This window comes from Pelecanus crispus, chromosome 7 (assembly GCF_030463565.1).
Source record: "Pelecanus crispus isolate bPelCri1 chromosome 7, bPelCri1.pri, whole genome shotgun sequence".
NCBI classification, from domain to species: Eukaryota; Metazoa; Chordata; class Aves; order Pelecaniformes; family Pelecanidae; genus Pelecanus; species Pelecanus crispus.
Window position 1 is genome coordinate 26185980 of NC_134649.1, and position 19269 is coordinate 26205248.

The 19269-nt window shown below is 37.8% G+C and overlaps 1 protein-coding gene across 2 annotated transcripts in view; it reads left to right on the plus strand.

Annotated features, from left to right (window-relative positions):
* The window catches only part of BICD2 (BICD cargo adaptor 2), a 91882-nt gene extending 81054 nt beyond the window's left edge, over positions 1-10828 (plus strand). Inside the window, exons 7-8 of one of the 2 annotated variants that reach the window (XM_075713700.1) lie at positions 7330-7540; positions 10791-10828. In XM_075713700.1, the coding sequence (XP_075569815.1) occupies positions 7330-7540; positions 10791-10796 (217 nt within the window). In that variant the 3' untranslated portion in view covers positions 10797-10828. Of the gene's footprint in view, positions 1-7329; positions 7637-10790 lie in introns of those variants that run through there. The other variant, XM_075713699.1, reaches the window with a different exon arrangement.
* The last annotated feature ends 8441 nt before the right edge of the window (positions 10829-19269 follow it).

The window sequence follows — 19269 nt, forward strand, 5'->3', positions numbered from 1 at the left end:
TTAGAGGTACCTCCTGTGTGACAGGTTACAGCCAAACACTTGCGGTGGATGGAGTAAAGCAAGCTAAAAACAGCCAAGCGGGCTCCTTGCTGGGTTACTTGCTCAGGGTCAGGGAACAAAACCAAATAATTATATGAAGTTGCATTTGTCCTAATAAACCCTTAAAATCTTAAACTGGCTCTGAGAAGTGGCTTAGGATACATCTTCACTCCTCTGGTTGAAGAGACACAGTTCTCTCAACCTTGCTGCTTATGTTTTCGGTTTCTTTTCAAGAGCCTGAGACCAAGCAAGGATAGTAAGAGAACAGACATTTCTCATCCCTCTAAAATAAAGATAGAAGAGTAACTAAGAAATCTAGCAGAAGCAGGTGGCTTTGAAAAGCAGAGAACAAATATGCCTAGATGTAAATAATGGCTATCCCCATGTTCCAGTGTTTCCTAAACTGTAAATAAAGGGAGAGACAAACTCTGCAACAAGTCAGCAAGGGGACAAGTGGCAGGTGTTAGAACATACTGGAAAGACTGATGGCATGTAACAAGAGATTAAAATTATGAGATAGTGCTTGTGATAAAGAAACAAAACCTTGATTACACATAAGAAACTAGCAGCTAGCTGTTGTTCATTAATGGAGAAAAGGCGTTTCAAATGAGTACACATGTCAGTTCAGAATCATACAAGCTCTGCCAGTTTTCCAAGTATCCGAAGCATTTGGGAAAATATTCTTGTGTTCATGGACATCAAAGGCCTGCAGAATATAAAGGAATTTAAATTCATGCAGAGAACAGTGTAGTCTTTACCGGATTGAGAATTATAGCTAAAGGGTCTTCATACTGGACTCCTCACAGTAGAAGTATTCAACTTCTCTAAAAATATCCCATAGGATAAATGCTCAGAGGAGCCAGACACAGAAAATGTGACTTCGAAAATTTCCAGAATGGGATTCCCAGATGGGAGTAACAGCATTTGACTCCTATTCCTCGTGCTAGATCTGGAGGTGATGAATGATGTCTGGAGAGAAAAATGTCTGGGCCGCCAGCACCCATGTGAAAAGGAGACATCCAGGCAGGGCAAAGGCATTTGACTGTCTTATAGACATGCTACAAAAAGACGAGTGATGTCTTGTGTGTAGTCATGTTTACAAAACTGATGTGCCTGCTCTAGACTTTAAATGTGTCTGGCAATTAAAATGTCTGCTACAAGTAATGCTGGATATATTGAGACTCAACCTTGGTGAAGGTGGCCCTTGTCAGTAGACCCTGGCCCTGGTTGCAACAGTGAGTTCGCGCTCTTCTTCTAGCTATGTTTTGAAGTAGCTGTGTCCACAACACTAATTCCTGTGTGCCTTGGTGCTTTGTTTGAATGCCTACTGTTAAGGAGGATAAAACACAGGAGGTGTTCCTGTGATGTAATAGTGCTGCCGTAGAAATATTTGGAGTAAAGACAATGCCAGCTCTTGTTATGTAGTTTGTCTGCCCTTTTGTTTTTAATCAAAAAGGGAAAGTAAGTTACTTTACCTTATATGGGAGGCTACTGCAGCCACAGTTATTTGTATCCGTAGTCTTTTAGATAGTCAAGTCTTGGTTTAATTTGCCAATTAATAGGAAGTGCCAGTGCTCGTAGTCTGTAAAAAAAAAAAAAAAGGATGTGCACAGCTTCAGTGGTATAGGGCAGAGAGAGATGGAGAGTTCAGGCTTAGATCCTCCACCCCTTGCTACTCCCTTCAGTGAAGATCTGGGAAAAATGTCCTGCCTGTGCAATAGCTTTAAAATTACTTCTAATCTAGTGGCATAGGATTGTTTATTTCAATCTTTAAATATAGAAAAGAAAGGAGTTTTCTTTTGAATTCTAGGCAGAGGGAATTTGCCATAGAAGTTTACGATCTCTCCTATTTTTATCGGTTGAATTTAGAAGAGCTGTAGTGTCCAGCAATGTGAGTCTGATTGTTCTCTCTCAGTGCAGGAGATAATTCTTCCCATATGTTTCAAACTACAAGAGAGATTTGTGGTCTGATTACTTTCTTTAGTAGCTCTTACTAATGGGCATTGATTACACATGGCTGATTACAAACATTCTGGAAAACTGTAGCTGGTTATAAACTGTTCTTAGTGAAATCACAATGATTTATATAAATGAAGGCCACAGCATTTATTCCTTTCAAATATACAACTCGGATGACTTTTCAGTGCAACGTACTGGGGAAGTAATTACAAATTAGCAGCTGGCTAAGGTTTCCCTAGATATTCCCTTGAACTTGCTTATCTATAATCCTAAACTGCCTAAATCTGGGGCTTCTTTCTTCTGCTTTCTTCAAGATTTGTGCTTTATTTTGTTCTTCAAGGATTTTTGAAGGACACACTACTGGAGTTTGGATCTGCACAGTTTACAACTCTGCAAACCAAGGCAAGAGATGGGCTTAGTATACGTCCTAAAAATGTTTAAAAGATGCTGACCGAGCAGAGGGCCTGGTCCTGCAGTCAGGTCTGTGTGAGTTCTGGTTGCAGCTGCACTTGGACTAGTGCACATGGTGAACTTGCCTGCCTGGAGCATGCTTATGTGGGGTTAAGCTTTTTAATACTTCTGCTTCAACAACTTTTTAAAAAACAAATGTATTTGGTTTAATGGATATGCAAAAATCTGCCCAGTGCGAGTTCCTTCAGAGGAGACCAGCTCAGACAGATTGGGTGAGATAATAGTTATGATCTAGTTTCTTCTCTGCTGTGAATCCCTAGTAACAACCTTCTGTGTTCTTCCACTTAAAAATCCAGATAGTGTATAGACTGGCTAATCTTACCCTTGGTGCTGAGGAGCACAGCTCTGCGGTACATCATGGGGCTCATCTGCATTTGCCACACAACGCAGAGTGGAAGGCCACCTTGTGAAAGGAGATTCAGTACCTTTATTACTGCCATAATCTTCTTCCCCATATTCCTCCTTTGGTAATACAAAATTGTCACTTTCTTTGCAGATGAGCTGGTTTTCACCAGGGGTTCGGGTAAGAGGGAGGTTGGGCAAAGGTGTTAAAATTCAGTCTTTGATATTACTTTCTAATATAAAGATTCAGTTTGAAGTACCAGGTGACTAATATCCCTTATAGCCGAACACAGTCAATGCTTATTTACAAGTAATTTTAACTGCTTCTCTGCTAATATGTTTCCCAGTTTTTAAAAAAGCCTAAAAATTGTGATTTAAATCCTTCATGTTTTGATTTCTTATGTAGGTTGACAATTTAATCTCTCAAGGTAGAAGTTAAAGTAGTTGATGCTTCTCACAAAAGGCCTCCTTCAGTCACACCTGTTTTGCTTTCTTGGAAGTTGTCATATGGTCCTCACTGATTGCAGAGGAAAAACTGCAATTATACACAGGTGCATTTGGTTACATCACTTCTTCCCCCCCCCCCCCCCCCCCCCCGATCTTGATTCAGTAGTGTATTTAACTATAAATATTATTAAATATAGTACATGCTAAAGCTTAAATAAAATGGTATGTAGAAATAAGGCACAACTGGCATTTGTGGGAAGTAGTGGTATGCAGCTTTTGAAAATGAGACAACCCATTGTTATATTTTTCAATAATTTGGCTTCCCATAGTGTTTTAGAGGATTTAGTTTTTATTTCTCATTGTTACATTTATTTCCTCTGTGTGGATGTTTGTTTGTTTTAGCTGGTGTTGTTCTTAAAAATATAGCTTAAGCTCCTTTTTTGTTGTTTTTAATTACCAGTCATAAGAAAATAGGCAACATCAAAGCCTTCTGTTCACTATCCACTTAAAACTGTGAATGTGTAAATGTACAACAGGCTTATGCTAATTTTATATTCTTCTTTAAAGCATAAAAGCTCAATGATTTTCTTTCAAAGGTCTTTTTTAAAACAAAGACATTTTCTGTTCTGACCTTCTAATGATTTTTGCATTGAATATACAGCTGGGAAGTAGCTTAGCACATGGCAAATGAAACTGTAAAAGGGAAGGATCTTCTATTGTTATATATCTGCAAAGCAGTGAAAACATAGGTACACATACCACAAAAATATGCTGCCATAGCTACTACTACTACCTTTGCATTAAGCTAAAGTAGTGCTAGCAGCTGTGTCTTCTTATATGCTTAGGGAGGCTAACTTTTTTTTTGAGAAAATTAGATTGGGAGTCAGTGAACAGCAGGAAGGAAGGAAGTAGGGCAGATCCCAGTCCACCTGTGCACACAATGTCTACATCCACTTCTAGCAAACTTTTCAACCCTCACCTGTTCAGATGAACAGTTGCTGTATTTTGCATAGTGTAGTGACCGTCTGACCCTGGACAGCCATGCTTGCAGCAGGAGAAGGTTTGGTTTTGAGGCTGTATCATTGCCTTTGACTTAAAGATCAGGAAAACAGGTTCAGGATGCATGACTGTGTGTAGTCATAGCAGTTAGCGCTCCTGTCTCTCCCCAGTCCTCTCTTATATATGAGAGAACAGTTACTCAGGTACAGTAAAAACTGCAGCTGCATGTATGCCACTGATAACACTTCCTTTTTGTTGGAAAGGAAGGAAAAACTCCCTGCATAGGGCTTTATGGTAAAAAAAGCTAATTTAGATACTCGGAATAGTGAATGCCTTGTAACTTCTAAGGACGATCACTTGATGTTTTAAACCTTTGTGCTAATAGAAAGCTTGATGAGATAATGACTTGCTACAATAACTTTCTGGAGTCAAAATCCTGTCTTTAATTACAGCTTGGCTCATGTGCAAATGACTTTACTGCCTTCTAGACTCTGACAAGCATTTGTTGGTGTTACCAGTCAGCTATCAGGTTTGGCACAACTGACTGTGTTTGATCAAGAGGCATTTGAGCAATACCAGAAACACCTAGAGAAGAGGATTAAGAGACATGAGGAAGACCATGTGGGAAGTCCCCACTCTGCTTTATTGCAATGGTTTTGTTTCCTTTTCATCTCTTGTTTCTAAATGGGGCAGGGGTGGGAAGGGAGAAATCTGCCACTCTTGCTTTGGCTGGCTTTGATTAGCACTTCTCTGGTGGAAGTCAAATGAGTAGACAGACAGCAGCAATCTTGACACAGCTTCACTGAGGTGAAAATTTTGGGGCTAAATTAACTTCCTGTTCTGTACAAGAGAAGTGGATACATTTTGTTTCAGAAGAGAGGAGCTGGGAAAAAGGGAAAAAACCTCCCCATAATTTCACTTTGCCCAAATCTCTTGGGAGGGTAATACTGAGAATGAAATGGGGGTAATGGGGAAAGGTCACTTCAGTGCCAGATCATATTTCACTGAAGCAATTGCATTACATTCCTCAAGGAATTGGTAACACTTTCTGGATGTTCCCCTGGTTTGCAGTATTGGAGCTTTGAAGGAATCAGGTTTGAGGCATGGGTAGAAAAGAAAGCAGAAGGGTAACTTGTGATATAACCAGACTTGTGCTTTTTACCTCAGATGTCATGAGTGTGTTTGAAAACTGGAGGGAAACCCCATAGCCCTCAAGCCTCCCAGTAATCTTTAGTCTGTGCCTTGCTCCCCCACCCCCAAGTGAAGAAAATATATATCTGACAATCCAGAGCAACAGGGCACAGGGTTAGCAGTGATGCTGTGAGCTATTCATTTCTGTAGCCATGCCCTCATTTTGGAGCTGGTGCCCCCATCCATAAGAGGGGAGGACTGTTATGCCCGCAAGATTTGTCTTTTCAGACTTCCTAGGTCCACTTCAGTCTGTGTTCCTCTCTAGTGCTAATGGTAAATTGGATAAGATCTGGTTGGTCTCTTTCCCCTCACTGAGGTGTACGGATTGGTTTTGCCTTGTAAGGTCCACCTAGCTATGAAGAGAAAAGGGCAGGTGCTAGGCTTCTAGCAAATTTAAGGTTCCTGGTTTTGTTTTTTAAAAAGAGAAACCCCTCACACAATGGGTTTCCACTGTGCTCCACAGTATGAGTGAGACTGTGATGAACTCAAGAGCAGGATGCACAGAGATTTGAGTGGATAGATTCTCGCTCACATATTGGCCCTAAACTCAAAATATTCTGGTATGCTAAGCTACATTGCAGTCCTAGTTCATGCAGGTTTTATATGAATATTTCTGGGTTATTGTTTAATCTCCATATGTATTAAAAATAAAATTCTATTGTTTCCTTTCCCTTTCTCTCTTCCCAAGCAAATATAATTAGGAATATAGGCCTAATCCTGCTATTTGAAGTCAGGGAGAGCGGAATTTGGGACTTGATAGTGTAAGCACAGCTGATGAATCTGCATGTTAATGCAGTTTTGTTCTGTGGTATTTTTTTTCCAGTCTGCTTTATATTACTTAATGATGATAGATGTCTCTTTAATTCAGGGGCTTTTCCATTTTGATGTTAAAAGGAAGTTCTCTGCTGATATTTTTGCTTTTATGAAGAAGCTGTATTTTACAGATGTTGCCATTGTAAATTCCAGCTGGTACCTATGAATATTTATTTTTCTACCCATACGCATAATTGGTCTTCTATGTGCAGTAAATATGCATCTACATGTAAAGATGTTAATTTTTTACATTGTTCAAGATGCACTGTGCAAGTTAAGTAGCTTCCAAGCTCAGTGAAAATGACTGTAGATGAAACAGCTTGCAGGCATTTATACAGTTTCCCTTGCAGGGTTCCCAGTAACACTCAGTTCCTTTGTTTAATTGTTTTAAAATTAATTTTGTTGGTGAAAACAATTATATAAAGGCCACTTGCTATAGAGAAAACAGTAATAAAACACTGTTTATAGAATTTTTACATCAGGAATTGGGGTAGGTTAAAGTAGAATTATGAAAGATGCTTATTTAAACAATGCTGTTCAGTCACCACTGGGAATTTGTTATTTGGACTCCATTTGTAAAGTAACAAACTACAAAGTTCAGGTGCTTATCAAATGGTATTAATAGCCATTTTAGTAATGGTCATTTTACAGCACTCCTACTGTTCCCCTCAGACTTCCTGTCCAGCCTAAAGTTTAGAACCATTGTGGTCTCTGTGTAAGTAGAGACAAAATTAATTTGACTGCATTGTGTCTACTCACTATGGAAGGACATCTTACTAATCTTTAGACATGAGTACTTTTATATCAGACTCCATACTTTCATTATCTAAGGATGCTGTTAATTATACTACATCTTGAAAGGCATGAACATAAGTGCTGAGTGTGGGATTGTAAAGAACCTCAGTGAAAACTAATTGTGATTTTTCTATGGGTTTGGTTGAAGTTCCTATTTAAAAGAGTGTGTATGCAACTGCAAAGCTATCACTCTGCTAATATCAGCCGGTCACAAGGGATTCATGTTTTAGAGATGGAAACAGGATTGCTAAAGATTGATATATTTCATTGCAGATGTGATGAATATGTCACACAGCTGGATGAAATGCAGCGGCAGCTTGCAGCAGCTGAGGATGAGAAGAAGACTCTGAACTCCTTGCTTCGGATGGCTATCCAGCAGAAACTGGCACTGACCCAGCGCCTGGAACATTTGGAGCTAGACCATGAGCAGTCCAAAAGGGTGCGCACAAAATCTGCTTCCAAAGCCAAGAGCAGTAACCCTACTGTAAGTCATATTCGGTTCTGTGGAGACAGGTCTGAAGGGTCTGTCCTTAACAACCAGGTTTTTTGTAGTGAGAAGTATAAAATCTATTGTGACTAGGACAGGTGTGTAGAAAAATCATATTATGCATCTTATTTTATGCTGTGACTGTCAGCGTAAATCCCCACTATCTAATGTCGCAGTGAGTTGACTTGTACTAGTATGTTGTTGATCCAGGTAATACAAATTGTATTATGGTGGTCTTAACTGTAACTAATTCATAAGTATGGGGATAGGAAGTAAGTATGGGAAAGGAATTAGCTTTCTCCACAATTAACATGTATGGGATTTGCTGTTTATGGTAAGTGTTAAAAGAGTACACCTGATACAGTACTATATCTGGCACTACTAATTGTAGTTTGTATAGCACAAATGTGATCCTTTCACCAGGGTTGCAACATACTTCAATAAATGCTTTCACAGGCAGAAACAAACAGAAAACCTTCCTTGTTACTGTGGCTTAAGAAGTGGTGAAAAGCAAATGTTAAAATGAGAGGTATGTCTTGAAAATGCAGAGCATTTTGAAACTGGAACCAAAATTAATTTGTCTATTAAGATATTAATATAATATCTTTTATTAGATATTAAGATATTAAGATAAAGATATTAAGAACTTGCTGTCATATCACCACTGACCAAAGTCCTAAAGCTTTTTATAGGCTATAAAAGCTAGAATAAAACTTGGTAGGCTACATTATTTACACTCTGCTTCCCTCTCTTCAGAGGGTTAACCAGAAACAACTTGCACATTTATATTAAAAATATGCAATGTTTACCCCATCTGATATCAAACTTAAAATTTTAAGAATTGGGATTCTACCTGGTAGACAGTTCCACTTAAAGAAGTTATGCTGTGGAAAAAAGTCATATGCTGAAAGGATCTTTGTGGTCTCATGTTGCTCCTTGCAAGCATAATACTTTGGAAAGAACCTGTTTTATATATTACTGTAGCCACACAACATATTTGTGTAGAATTAATGTGACTGTAGTCTAGCATTGTCAGTCACAAAACAGTTTTTCTGAGCTTTCAATATGAATCTGAACAGGTTAGTATTTCAGAGCTCTGATCATTTTTTTTAAATACACAAAAGATATTACATTCCTTATGCAAACATATGTTTCACAGGGCTCTACATTATAGGCACATGAAACTGAACCACATCATCCTGCTAATAATTATTTATGAAGTAGCTTAGTATACATATTAAACTTTAAAAACAAACCATTGTCTGCTATTGAACTTCTAAGGGGCCTTTTTAGCCACTTAATTACAATATGTTTGATAATATAAAAGTGTACTTCATAATTGGTGCCTACGTAAGAGAAAAAGATTAAAAATGTTGCTTCTAAAATTGTGGAAAATTTGTGGAGCACAAGGCACACTTTTTTTCTTTAAACCAGAGTCTTAAAGTGCCTAGCCTCAAACTTTATTTTAATGTAAAGCCCTGTTCATTTTGTACTCTTTCAAATAATTTTGTATGCCTATAGTATTACTAAAAGCAATGTGAGACTGCACAGTTGTCTGCTTGATAGTGATGTTTTATAAAGCCATTCTAATATTCCTGGTGTGGTACTGCCTCATTTCACTACCATATCTTATAGATGATCAGCAGCTTGCTTCCTGTGCATTGCCGCTCTGCCTATAAGTAGTCAGGAGATATCACAGTACTAATATAAGGTAATAAGGAGCACAGCCTGTTTTCCCAGTGAGGGGAAACCACATGGGACTTTGGCTTCCCAGATATTAGAGTAGGGGGGAGGAAAAAGACTTCTAGACTCATACAATGTGACTTTAAACAAATGGAATTGTAGAAACCCTGCTACAAAGCTGGGAAACAACAGAATGTCACAGTTCAATGCCAGAATCACATTTACCAAAACCGAGAGGAGGAAAAAAACCCCAAATTATTTAAGTCTAATATGTTGCTGGAACATCACTGCTTGAGAAGTTTAAACAAATAGGAATTCTGACTTTAGAAACTAGGCCCTGTGCATCTATTATTGCTTTTTTTAGAAAACGCTGAATTCTCCTGAATTTGAGCTTTAATATTGCTAAATAGCAGGTTTGATATTTTAGACGCGAGACATCTTTTAAGTTTTCAATCCTGCTTTTCTCTTTTTTGCTGCACAATCTTCCAAAAGGCCTTTATTCTTCTCATTCTTGCATTAAGTGTAATTTAAAAATACTTTGTAAAAGCAGGCATTTGAGTTGCTAACTTCCTTTGCTCCAATAGAAACAGTTACAATTTTCCTTCCACTGTGGTAGGGAGCTTTAATACAGTTTTCACTGTTTCCATGTCTCTAATGGCAGTATTTTTGCAAAATACTAATGGCAAAAAGGCAAATTGGAGAAACAAATTGAATGCATTGTTACGTTTTTTCAAATTAACTGGAACTTTCTATAAAGATTTCAATGTTACCAGACAGTGACTATTACTATCAGTCTTGGCTCTCACTTTCAGTTCCCAAGTATGAACAATTTTGCTATTAGCCCAATAGTCTTAGTAGTCATTTCCATCTTCATTCATTTCTGTGGATCTTTAAAAAAAACCAAAAAGGCCAAGAAACCTGACTGCTGTTTGAGCTTGTCAAGGTTATGGTTTAACTTCTTTTAGCACCTGTTACATAAGAAATGAGGAATGGTGGTAAGGTGACTTGATCCTGCTGTTTGTAATTTTAGCTAATATTTCCAATTGAGACTTGTAATTCTTGATTAACAATTTCTTGAAACGTATATTTGCGGTAAGTCTTTCATATCACTTTCAATGGGCTGGGATAAAGCATGGAAAATTTCTTAAGACATCACCTACCTCTGCAAGCAGGCTCTTTTTCTGAATGATATTCTCTGCATTGGCCTGCATGATATACTGACCTGCATGTTTCTGGAGAACCTAAAGCTTCACTGAAAATGTTTCTTGCACACTTGTTGCTGTTAACTTGTGCTTGAACAGCAAAGCTTGATTCAGTACTTGTAAGAAACCTTCTTTCTGCAAAGCTATTGCTTCCAGGCTAAACCCATAAAGCATTGTTTCATCAGCTTGGAAAGCACATGAGAGCTAAACCAGCTGCTTCTACCCCAGGAAGCTAACAGACACCCTCAGCCAACTAACCTGCTTTTGAAGCACATTGTTTTAAGTTTTCAGCTCTTTAATTGAGAAATAAACACTGATTTTTCTTTTTTTTCCTAATGCTATTTTATTTTTCCATTTTTCAGCTGTAGAGTAGTCCCTGGAGAAGGCCTTTCCAACAGTGCAACAGCATTTCTTAACTTCTTTCATTATGGTTAAAAGTGGTAGCCCATTGCACAAAGAATGGAAACCACTGACCTGATCCTAACTCTTGAAAACACCTTTTTCCTATATAATACCTGAAACGTTCCTTTTATGTATGAAGCTATAAAACAAACAAGCTTTACCTATAAGTGCTGCTGCAGTAAGAAACCTTACAAGTGCTGAAGAAACCTACTTCAAAAGTAATGATCACCATGTTAGTTTATGATCTACTAGAAATGTTCGGATTGGGGAATTTATTATTTCATTGCAGATGCTAATTTTTTATCTGATTGTTAAACCTGTGCACTTTTGATATTTTGATATTTTTCTTTAGCTTCTGTAATTCCTTATGTAGAAGAGTTTATATAAATGCAGTGGTTTGTGCTCATAGTCTCTCCAACTTGGGTTTGTGATTTTCGAATTCTACATCAGCATGTGGCAGAGATTTGGGGGGAGCTCTAGATTGTGATTAGAAAAGGGTTTCAACAAAAAACAGGAGCTCTGCTAAACTGTGTGCTGTGCTTCAGCAGCTTTTTTATTATAAAATGTTAAGCTTTATATGTTTAAATTACAGATTTTTTTTTTTGACTGCCATGTTCATTAAGAAATCCAGGGTATTCAAATTCTGGGGTTTTTTTTCATATTGTATTATTATTCTTAGGAATAGTTCAATGTAACAAGAAGAAAACTTGACTTTGCTCTGGTTAAAACAGTAATAGGCACTTGAAAAATATTAAAAAAATAGTATTACCTATAGATTCCAGAATTCCTGGGTTTTAGGAAGTTGAAGTATTATTGATTAACAGAATTTTATACAAATATACCAGTTAAATTCCAAATTGGAATTGTTTTGTTACTTTTTCATTTTATTGTGCCAAATTATGGTACATTTAGAAAGAAAAATTCTAAAGTTGTCAATGATAGGGTGTTACATATCAGCGCCTTTCAGTCATTAATTATTGCCAGTAGTGCCTTTAATCATTTTAAGGGAGACTCTTAGAATAGCTTAGTCTAGGTCCTGTAACTTAGGAGAGATGGAATGGCTGTTTTGGAATTTAGTAAAGACATGGAGCAATAAGTGCAAAGTGAACTCCCCTTTCGCACATTTTTAATGGGTAGTCTTACTATAGAGATTATATATTCAAAGAATTGTAAAAAATTCTGTTAGTCAATGATATTTCATCATGCAAATATTTGCAAATTCAGGGGTATAGAGGGGAAAAAAAAAAACCCATCAAACCTAAACAAACCCAAATACATTTTGGGAACCAAATGGACTCATGTTGAACAAATGAGTAAGATGTATTAACACATTTGTGGTAACAGGACAGAGAACGTATCAGGAATATTGATGTTATGTTAGCTTTGTATGGTGGTGAATGCAGTTAACCATAGTATTGTTTGCAAATGTGAACAACAAAACATTGATATCTTCTCTTGCATGTTGTATCTAATCATTGTAATTTCAGGAAACAGAAACAGAGAAGCACATCAACAAGCTGTACCTATCTGTCTACTGTTTGTTGAGGCTCACATGAATGATTAAATTGGTACTTGTTGGGGGTGAGCATTCCCACTCCTCAAAAAAAGTACAAATTGAAATAATATTGACAGTGGGAAAAAGATTTCTGTTTGCTGGAAAAAAGCGTTATTATTCCTAGATGTGGGGACTTATATTTCCATCTTCTGTTACAGTATTGATTCATAAGAAGTATTGTTGCATTTAAAATTACTACATTTGTATGTGGGTATTTATTTGAAATGATGTCAAAGTACTGTATTAAGTTTTATGTGCATTACCTTTTAGTGGTGGATTGGTCTCCATTTAATGTCTATGCATGTATTCTTGCTAAGTAACCTTTACACAGATCTGGAAAAAAAAAACAGTTAAAGAGAAAATGTGCAAACTTCTTAAAAGTATAACTGTGTTTTAATTGGATAACCTTAGGACGTATAGAGAGCAAAACATTACTTCCAAATTAATAAAAAAGTGTTTAATGTAGGAAAGCAATCTGCCTGCATAAAGGTAGTCACAATGGCAGTATCAATAAAAGAGAAAAGGAATTGCGTTTTCTCCTTCTTGTTTTTGTGTTTTAAGAAGGCGCCATTTTAATTAGTAATCTTCAGCTATTTTCAGTGTGGAGCTAAATAAATATTAATTTTTATTTGAGACAAACTGAAAACTTAAAATTGTTTGCTGCAGAATTAGAAAATTTATTTTGTTTGGGGAGCACCATCCTCTGTTTCATTTTCCTGGATTACTTTTAGCCTTGATCAGACCAGTTCAATCTGTTTCACCAAATAGCCATGCAAGCACTTGTACCAGTACAGGAAAGGGGAGGGTAGGACTAATGGTTTTGGTGGCAGTGGTGACAAGTCTTCCTGAACTTAGATCTTAATTTCTCACATACTCTGGAATGTGTTAAGGTAATGTTTATCTGGTAGAATTAACAAACTAACTCACCAAAAAACCCCTGAAGGAGTATGCTTTAAGTCTGAGAGTGAGGCTAAGGTTTGCCCTGTCAATACAAGGATATTCCTGGATCGATGAATTGATATTGGCCCCTAGAAATATTAAGTATGGTTTTATACTATAGTTTAGCAACTCTTATGTCCACAGGTAGGATTCCTAGAACTAGTCTGCTTATCGTTTATATACCTGGTAGCAGTCAGTTGCATTACACCAGCTAATCAACATAATTTATATTATCACTGGAGAGCAATATGGCAATTTTTACTTATGCATTGAAAATACTTGTTGAATTGTGTGCAGTAAACTAGCAGAGCATATTTGCTAGGACACTCACCCTGATTGTATAGTTTTGCATTTGCTGTAATGGGAGATTTATCTGCAGTGTGATCTAAAGGAGAAACATTTTATAAAAATGTATATGCATGCAAATGACAGAAGAACAAGAACAGACCTGTTGAAACAGTAAAACAGTGTGATTCAAAAATGCTTTAGTAAGAAAATAAGAAAACAAGAGGAGAGTATTTAGCTTAGAAGCTTGTCTAGTGAATGGCTATTAATTAAAACATCAATTTCTTTGACTCCTTCCCATGTAGAAAAAGATAAAATGCCTGGAGGGCATGTTGGTTTTTAAAGGCTAATGATGTAGATTGACCTACAGGGCCAGGAAAAGGTATTTTTCCACCCAGGGACTTAGCAAAAACAATGAAAAAACTATAAAGATCACTTCTGTTAGCTCAAAAACAAGCAAAGCAGCTAGTTAATATGATTATTTTCAGTATATGATTATTTTGAGTATTATATTGAGTGTTTATATATAAAAGCTTCAAGCAAACATTCATTAATGGTTGCTGGGAAAAACACTCATGTACAAACTACTCAAAAGATGACTTCATCCTATTCCATTCTTTTCTTCCAAGTGAGTTGCTATCCATCCCCAGTAAAGGAGGGGGGTTGCTGCTTCTCAGTGCAAAGGCAAATTTCCACAAGAAGGAGCTATCATAGCTGCAGAGTAAACTTTTTTTCCCTTGTATACTGAGCATGGTATCTCCAAGGTAATCTGAGACCTGATCTTGTACATTGAATCTGCATCAGCCAGCCTTACCTTACCCAACCCTGTGACTTTGGGACATACTGCTCTTAACTAAAGTCTTAACTAAGATTTGATAATTACCAAGTGAAGTGGTTGTAAAATGTCTTAGATCCAGACAGTAACTGTGTTTAAAAAAAAAAAAAAAAGCCAACAAATGAAGCTGGATCTGGTTCTAGATGTTGAAGTAAACTGTTTCTGAAGTACAGATAATATACCAAGAGGGAGCAATGTAATGAAAGCTGATTTTTGTGATTATGCTGGAGAAAACCTCAGAGAAAGTTTAAAATTTACTTAAAACCTAATATATACTGATATTTAACTAGGACAATATGTGTAATGTACTAGTTGCTGATTAAGGCTACATACATAAGCAAAGCTTGAGTTAGCTACATATAGATGAAGTGAATTAAGCTAGGCTGAAGTGAGTTATAAGTATGCACACCCAGATTTCCACCAGCTTAGCAAGTAAGAGTCAAAGTTGGTTAACTAAGCTGAAAATGACTTTATGGGCAGAACCTGCAAATACTATGGCTTTTTACTGAATCAAGTGTCAGGTTAGAAGGACACTCTGTGAAGGCTGAAAATGTACCTCCCCAATACTCTTTATGTTGCAAGAACTTTGAACAACTTTATATTTGTAAAATATCTCTGTGATTTGAGTTTTAAAAATGCCAGGAGGCGGACATTTGAGTTGTGAATGTCCTATGCTAACATACTGTAATGTGCTTAACAGGCAGGAGAAACTTAAACTGATGATTTACTATATAGTTTTAAAGTGATTGTATGTATTAAAAGAGCAGATTTTTTAAAATAAATTCTTACTAGTGCTTGCATAATCCATTATTCTCAATAATAGTATTTTTTATCTTTTTTGAAACTGATTATTTCTGCTTTTCAAACAGAACTTTTTGAATTACAAAATTTTGAAGAATTACAGATCTCCATATTTGTTCAAGGAGAGAAGGAAAAACAACTGTTCATTTTAGTATATGCTGCTTTATATTGCTTGACATTAAAAAGACAGTTTCTCCTTTACCTTCTCCTTGAAACCTTGCTCCCTATTTTCTACACAGAAATTTTAGGTTAAAACAGTCTCCCAGTATTCAGGTGCATGCTAACTCAGAGCTAAGGAAAACACTCAATTTGGCAATTTCATAATCACAATTTTTCCTTAATTTCTGGTGATGAGACTGTTCCTAACTAGGACAGTTTGTATCATTATTCCAAACTATATTGAGTAGACATTCAGGCAGCTTCTACTAATCTCAAATGTTATTTAGTGTATTTTCCTGTATGGCTTCTACCCTGGAATTCAAATTAATGCAGCTCAAGGCTTTATCAAGGGATAAAGAGTAAAGTATTTGATCTAGCAGCAGAACATTAGCTTCTTGTTACTGCCAAATGAACAATGAGCCTTCATGAAGCCAATTATCAGTCTTAGATACTGAGAATTAATATCTCTCCATTTAGAAGACCAGCTTCTCTGTCAGGGAGAAGACTGTCGAGCCTATGCTATTGACAGCTTGGGGAGGAGATTTTTAAAGTGTGATCTTAACTTGGATCTAAAGAATAGCCTAAACTTGTGCCTTATTAGGATGGGGAAAGCTTAATTATTTTTAGCTGGTAGTCACATGGTTATTTAGTAACAGCTCTCAAAAATAAGATTTGGTTTGCAAAAGCAAGTTCCTTGTGGTTTTGTCTTTCTCCATAGAATTCCTAGCTATCAGCTATTGCCAGTATACACGTGCTTTTCATGCTTAGGGTGGCAAGGATTTTTTTGGGTTAGTGCAAATACTTGAGTCAAACAGCAGAAAGCTCAAGCATGACCAGAACAGCCAATGCCCAGGAACCTGCTGGCAGTAAGTCACCTGCATGGTTTTAGCTGCAACTACTGCTAGTTAGTTTAGCACTGGTAGTTTACTCACCACTACAGCCTGACATGCCAGAGGTTTGCTGTGCTTCAGATCTGTTAGCAAAAAGCTGGTGTTTACTTTTTCCTGACTCCATGTGCTTTAATCTGAATAATAAATCGGGTAACTGGGCAGATTCAGAATAGTGTGCAATTCTGTCAGTGTATCTGAAGATGCTGTCATGTTGTAGGATGAAGCAGCTACCCAGCTGAGCTGGAGATGAAGTAGCGCATCTGACCACGCTCGAAGAGCTGAGTCAAAAGAAAACTGACCACACTGTGCCACTGCTGTTAAGTGTCAGACCAAGCTCCCTGCCATCTGTTCTCCCTGACAAGGTAGTGTTTAACCTTCAGATCTCACCACAAATGTGAGCACTGCTTTTCTCTTGCAGGTTCTTGTCCTGCTGTTGGGTTTGTGCAAGCCACTGAGCAGCCATTGAGTATCAGTTTTGGTCTTTGCTGACATTACTTTAGGAACCAGCTGGAAAAAGAATGAATCCAATTTTAGGAACCATGTAATTTGTTTTTTAGTTGCAGAAACAAAGCCATCTTACTCTAAGACCTGCTGGCTTTTTTACATGGCACTTCAGTGTGGCTGGCACCTTCTGTTATGGAGCTGGCAATTCTTCAGAGATGGTGGCACCCCGTACCTGTCTCTGAATTGCACCTTCCTATAGGCTGCCAATGAAACTACATGCCTGATGCTGTATCACCGATAGTGGGTTTTAGGGTTTGTGGTTTTCTTAAGTTACTGCTTTTAGGTACAATACAAGAATGGTAGGGGAAGAGAAAAAGTTTTCATCTTTGAGTTTTACCTTTTTTCATTTGTGCTATATGGATGAAAGCCTGGGTATTTTTTTTTTTCTTTAAATAACATAGGAATTTATATCTTTTCAGATTGAGTGTTTACTTTCTGTAAGAAAAAAAATTGCTAAAAGCTTGTTCAGCCTTTAATTGGAATAATGAGGGCATGGAATAACTGAGAACACTTCTTCTAAGAGTGTTATGCTGAGGCTAGAGTATCTTTTATCGACTCAGTAAAATATGCAGTTAGGTTCTCAGTGATGTTCACAGCCCCCCTAAATTATCAACAGTCCACATCAGAACTGGAATCACAGCCCAGAGAAGTGCTGAGAGCTAAGATGATGTTCGTGTTCTGCCTTTCTAATCTAGTTGCAGAAGCTGGTTGGGCAGTGGAAAGTATAGTAAGAGCATGCCTTTTTCTCCTCCTCTTTGTTTTTTATTACCCTTAGAGTCATTATTATCATGACCTTTCCTGATGCCTTTGCTGTCTTGGGTTAGACTCTTCATTCTCATCTGGAAGGCTCTTCCCAGAAGTGTAAAGTGAGACTGTCACTTTTGCTGCTTCATCGTACCTACGGATCTCAGGGCTCTTTTGAGAAACCTGACAGAACATCTGCTAGCAAAGGGGCAACAAAATATACCTTCTTCCATCTGTGTCATTTGTAAGAGGCAAAATTGTCATCGCTGCTTCTCCCATTCCTCTGAAGGCCAGTTTTCACCAGTGTCCAGTTCCAGAAGGGATGTTACTTTCATGGAGGCAGGAAAAAAAGCTAGCAAAAACAGCTACTGGTCCAATCCCAAATACCTATTCATAGAAAAACTGTTGTGTTTGGGGGGGGGGGTGAGGAGAAGGGGACATGGCAGGAGGAGAAATGAGAAAGTTGGGGGGGAAAGGGTGTAAGCATGAGGCAGATTTAAAACAAACAATGAAAAAAGAGAGGGAGGTATGCAAGAATATTAAAGAGGCAGCAAGGAAAAAATGGCAGCAATGGACTAGGATGGACTGTTGAGCAACTTGGAGCAGCTGGATCTGCTGTGGGCAGGGATTGTTTGGCATAAAGCCTAGGAACAACTCAATTCCAAAAAGGCAGCTGGCAGTTTAGTGTAGCCTGGTAGTACAGACTGCATAGTGTGCATTTCTCCATCTTAAAGGGATCAGCTAGCACATTTATTAGCCACCAGGGGCTACGAAGATGCACACGAGACTACAGAAAGAAGGAACAGTGCAAGAAAATTAGGAGAACATGTAGGAGAGGAATATGTTCCCTGGCATATTTGAATGCTTTTGTGTGTGGTTTGAGAATGTCTCATGCAAGTCTCTTGGGTTGCAGCAGTCCTCTTTGTTTAAGCTTCAGTTCACAGAATGATTTCCTATCAGAGTATAGCAAGATATTTCTTCTAATTAATATCTGAGTCAATCTAAATACAGCTATACTTACCCTAATGTCAATATCAAGTGTAAGCAGATAACATTTCACTTGCCTCAGGTTAGGTTGCTTTTAAACATGGTTTTAACTAAATTAGTTTCTATGTTATTTTATTAAGAGAACTAAGTTTACTGCCCCAGCTGCCTATGGAAAGCTTCCTGCCAAGTCCGTGTCTGTGTCAGTACCAGCATCCAAAGCTAAAATAGCCCGAACACTGTGATATCTTATCCTAGTGATGGGCAACACTCCTGGGAGGGCTGGCGGATCTGTGACCTTCAGTATCCTCTGGAAATTGTGCAGAAAGTCATGGATAGATAGGAACAGAAGGACAATTGGGTAGAGAGGCAAGAAAGCCGGGCAGTGCAGGACAGGTCCACAGAAAGGCAGCCACAAGATTGGCACGGGTAATGTGACGGTGGGTCCCTGAGTGTTTTAGAACTTAATATTCACAGCTGTGATACCACTGTGATAACCACATAGTCCCCAGCTCTACGTCATTCATTTAGAGCCTGCATCTCTGCAGCATCCTCACTGGAAGTCCCTCCTTTAGCCTGCATTCGGTGCACACAGCTAAAATGTGTAAGTGCAGATGCTGTTGTAAGTCTGCTGTGGTGGTATATTTACAAAAAAAGGTTGCAGCGTTTGTGTGATGACAGACTACTAGAGCTCCTAACACAAAATACAACTATTCTCATCTAGTTTTTTTATGCTAGGCAGT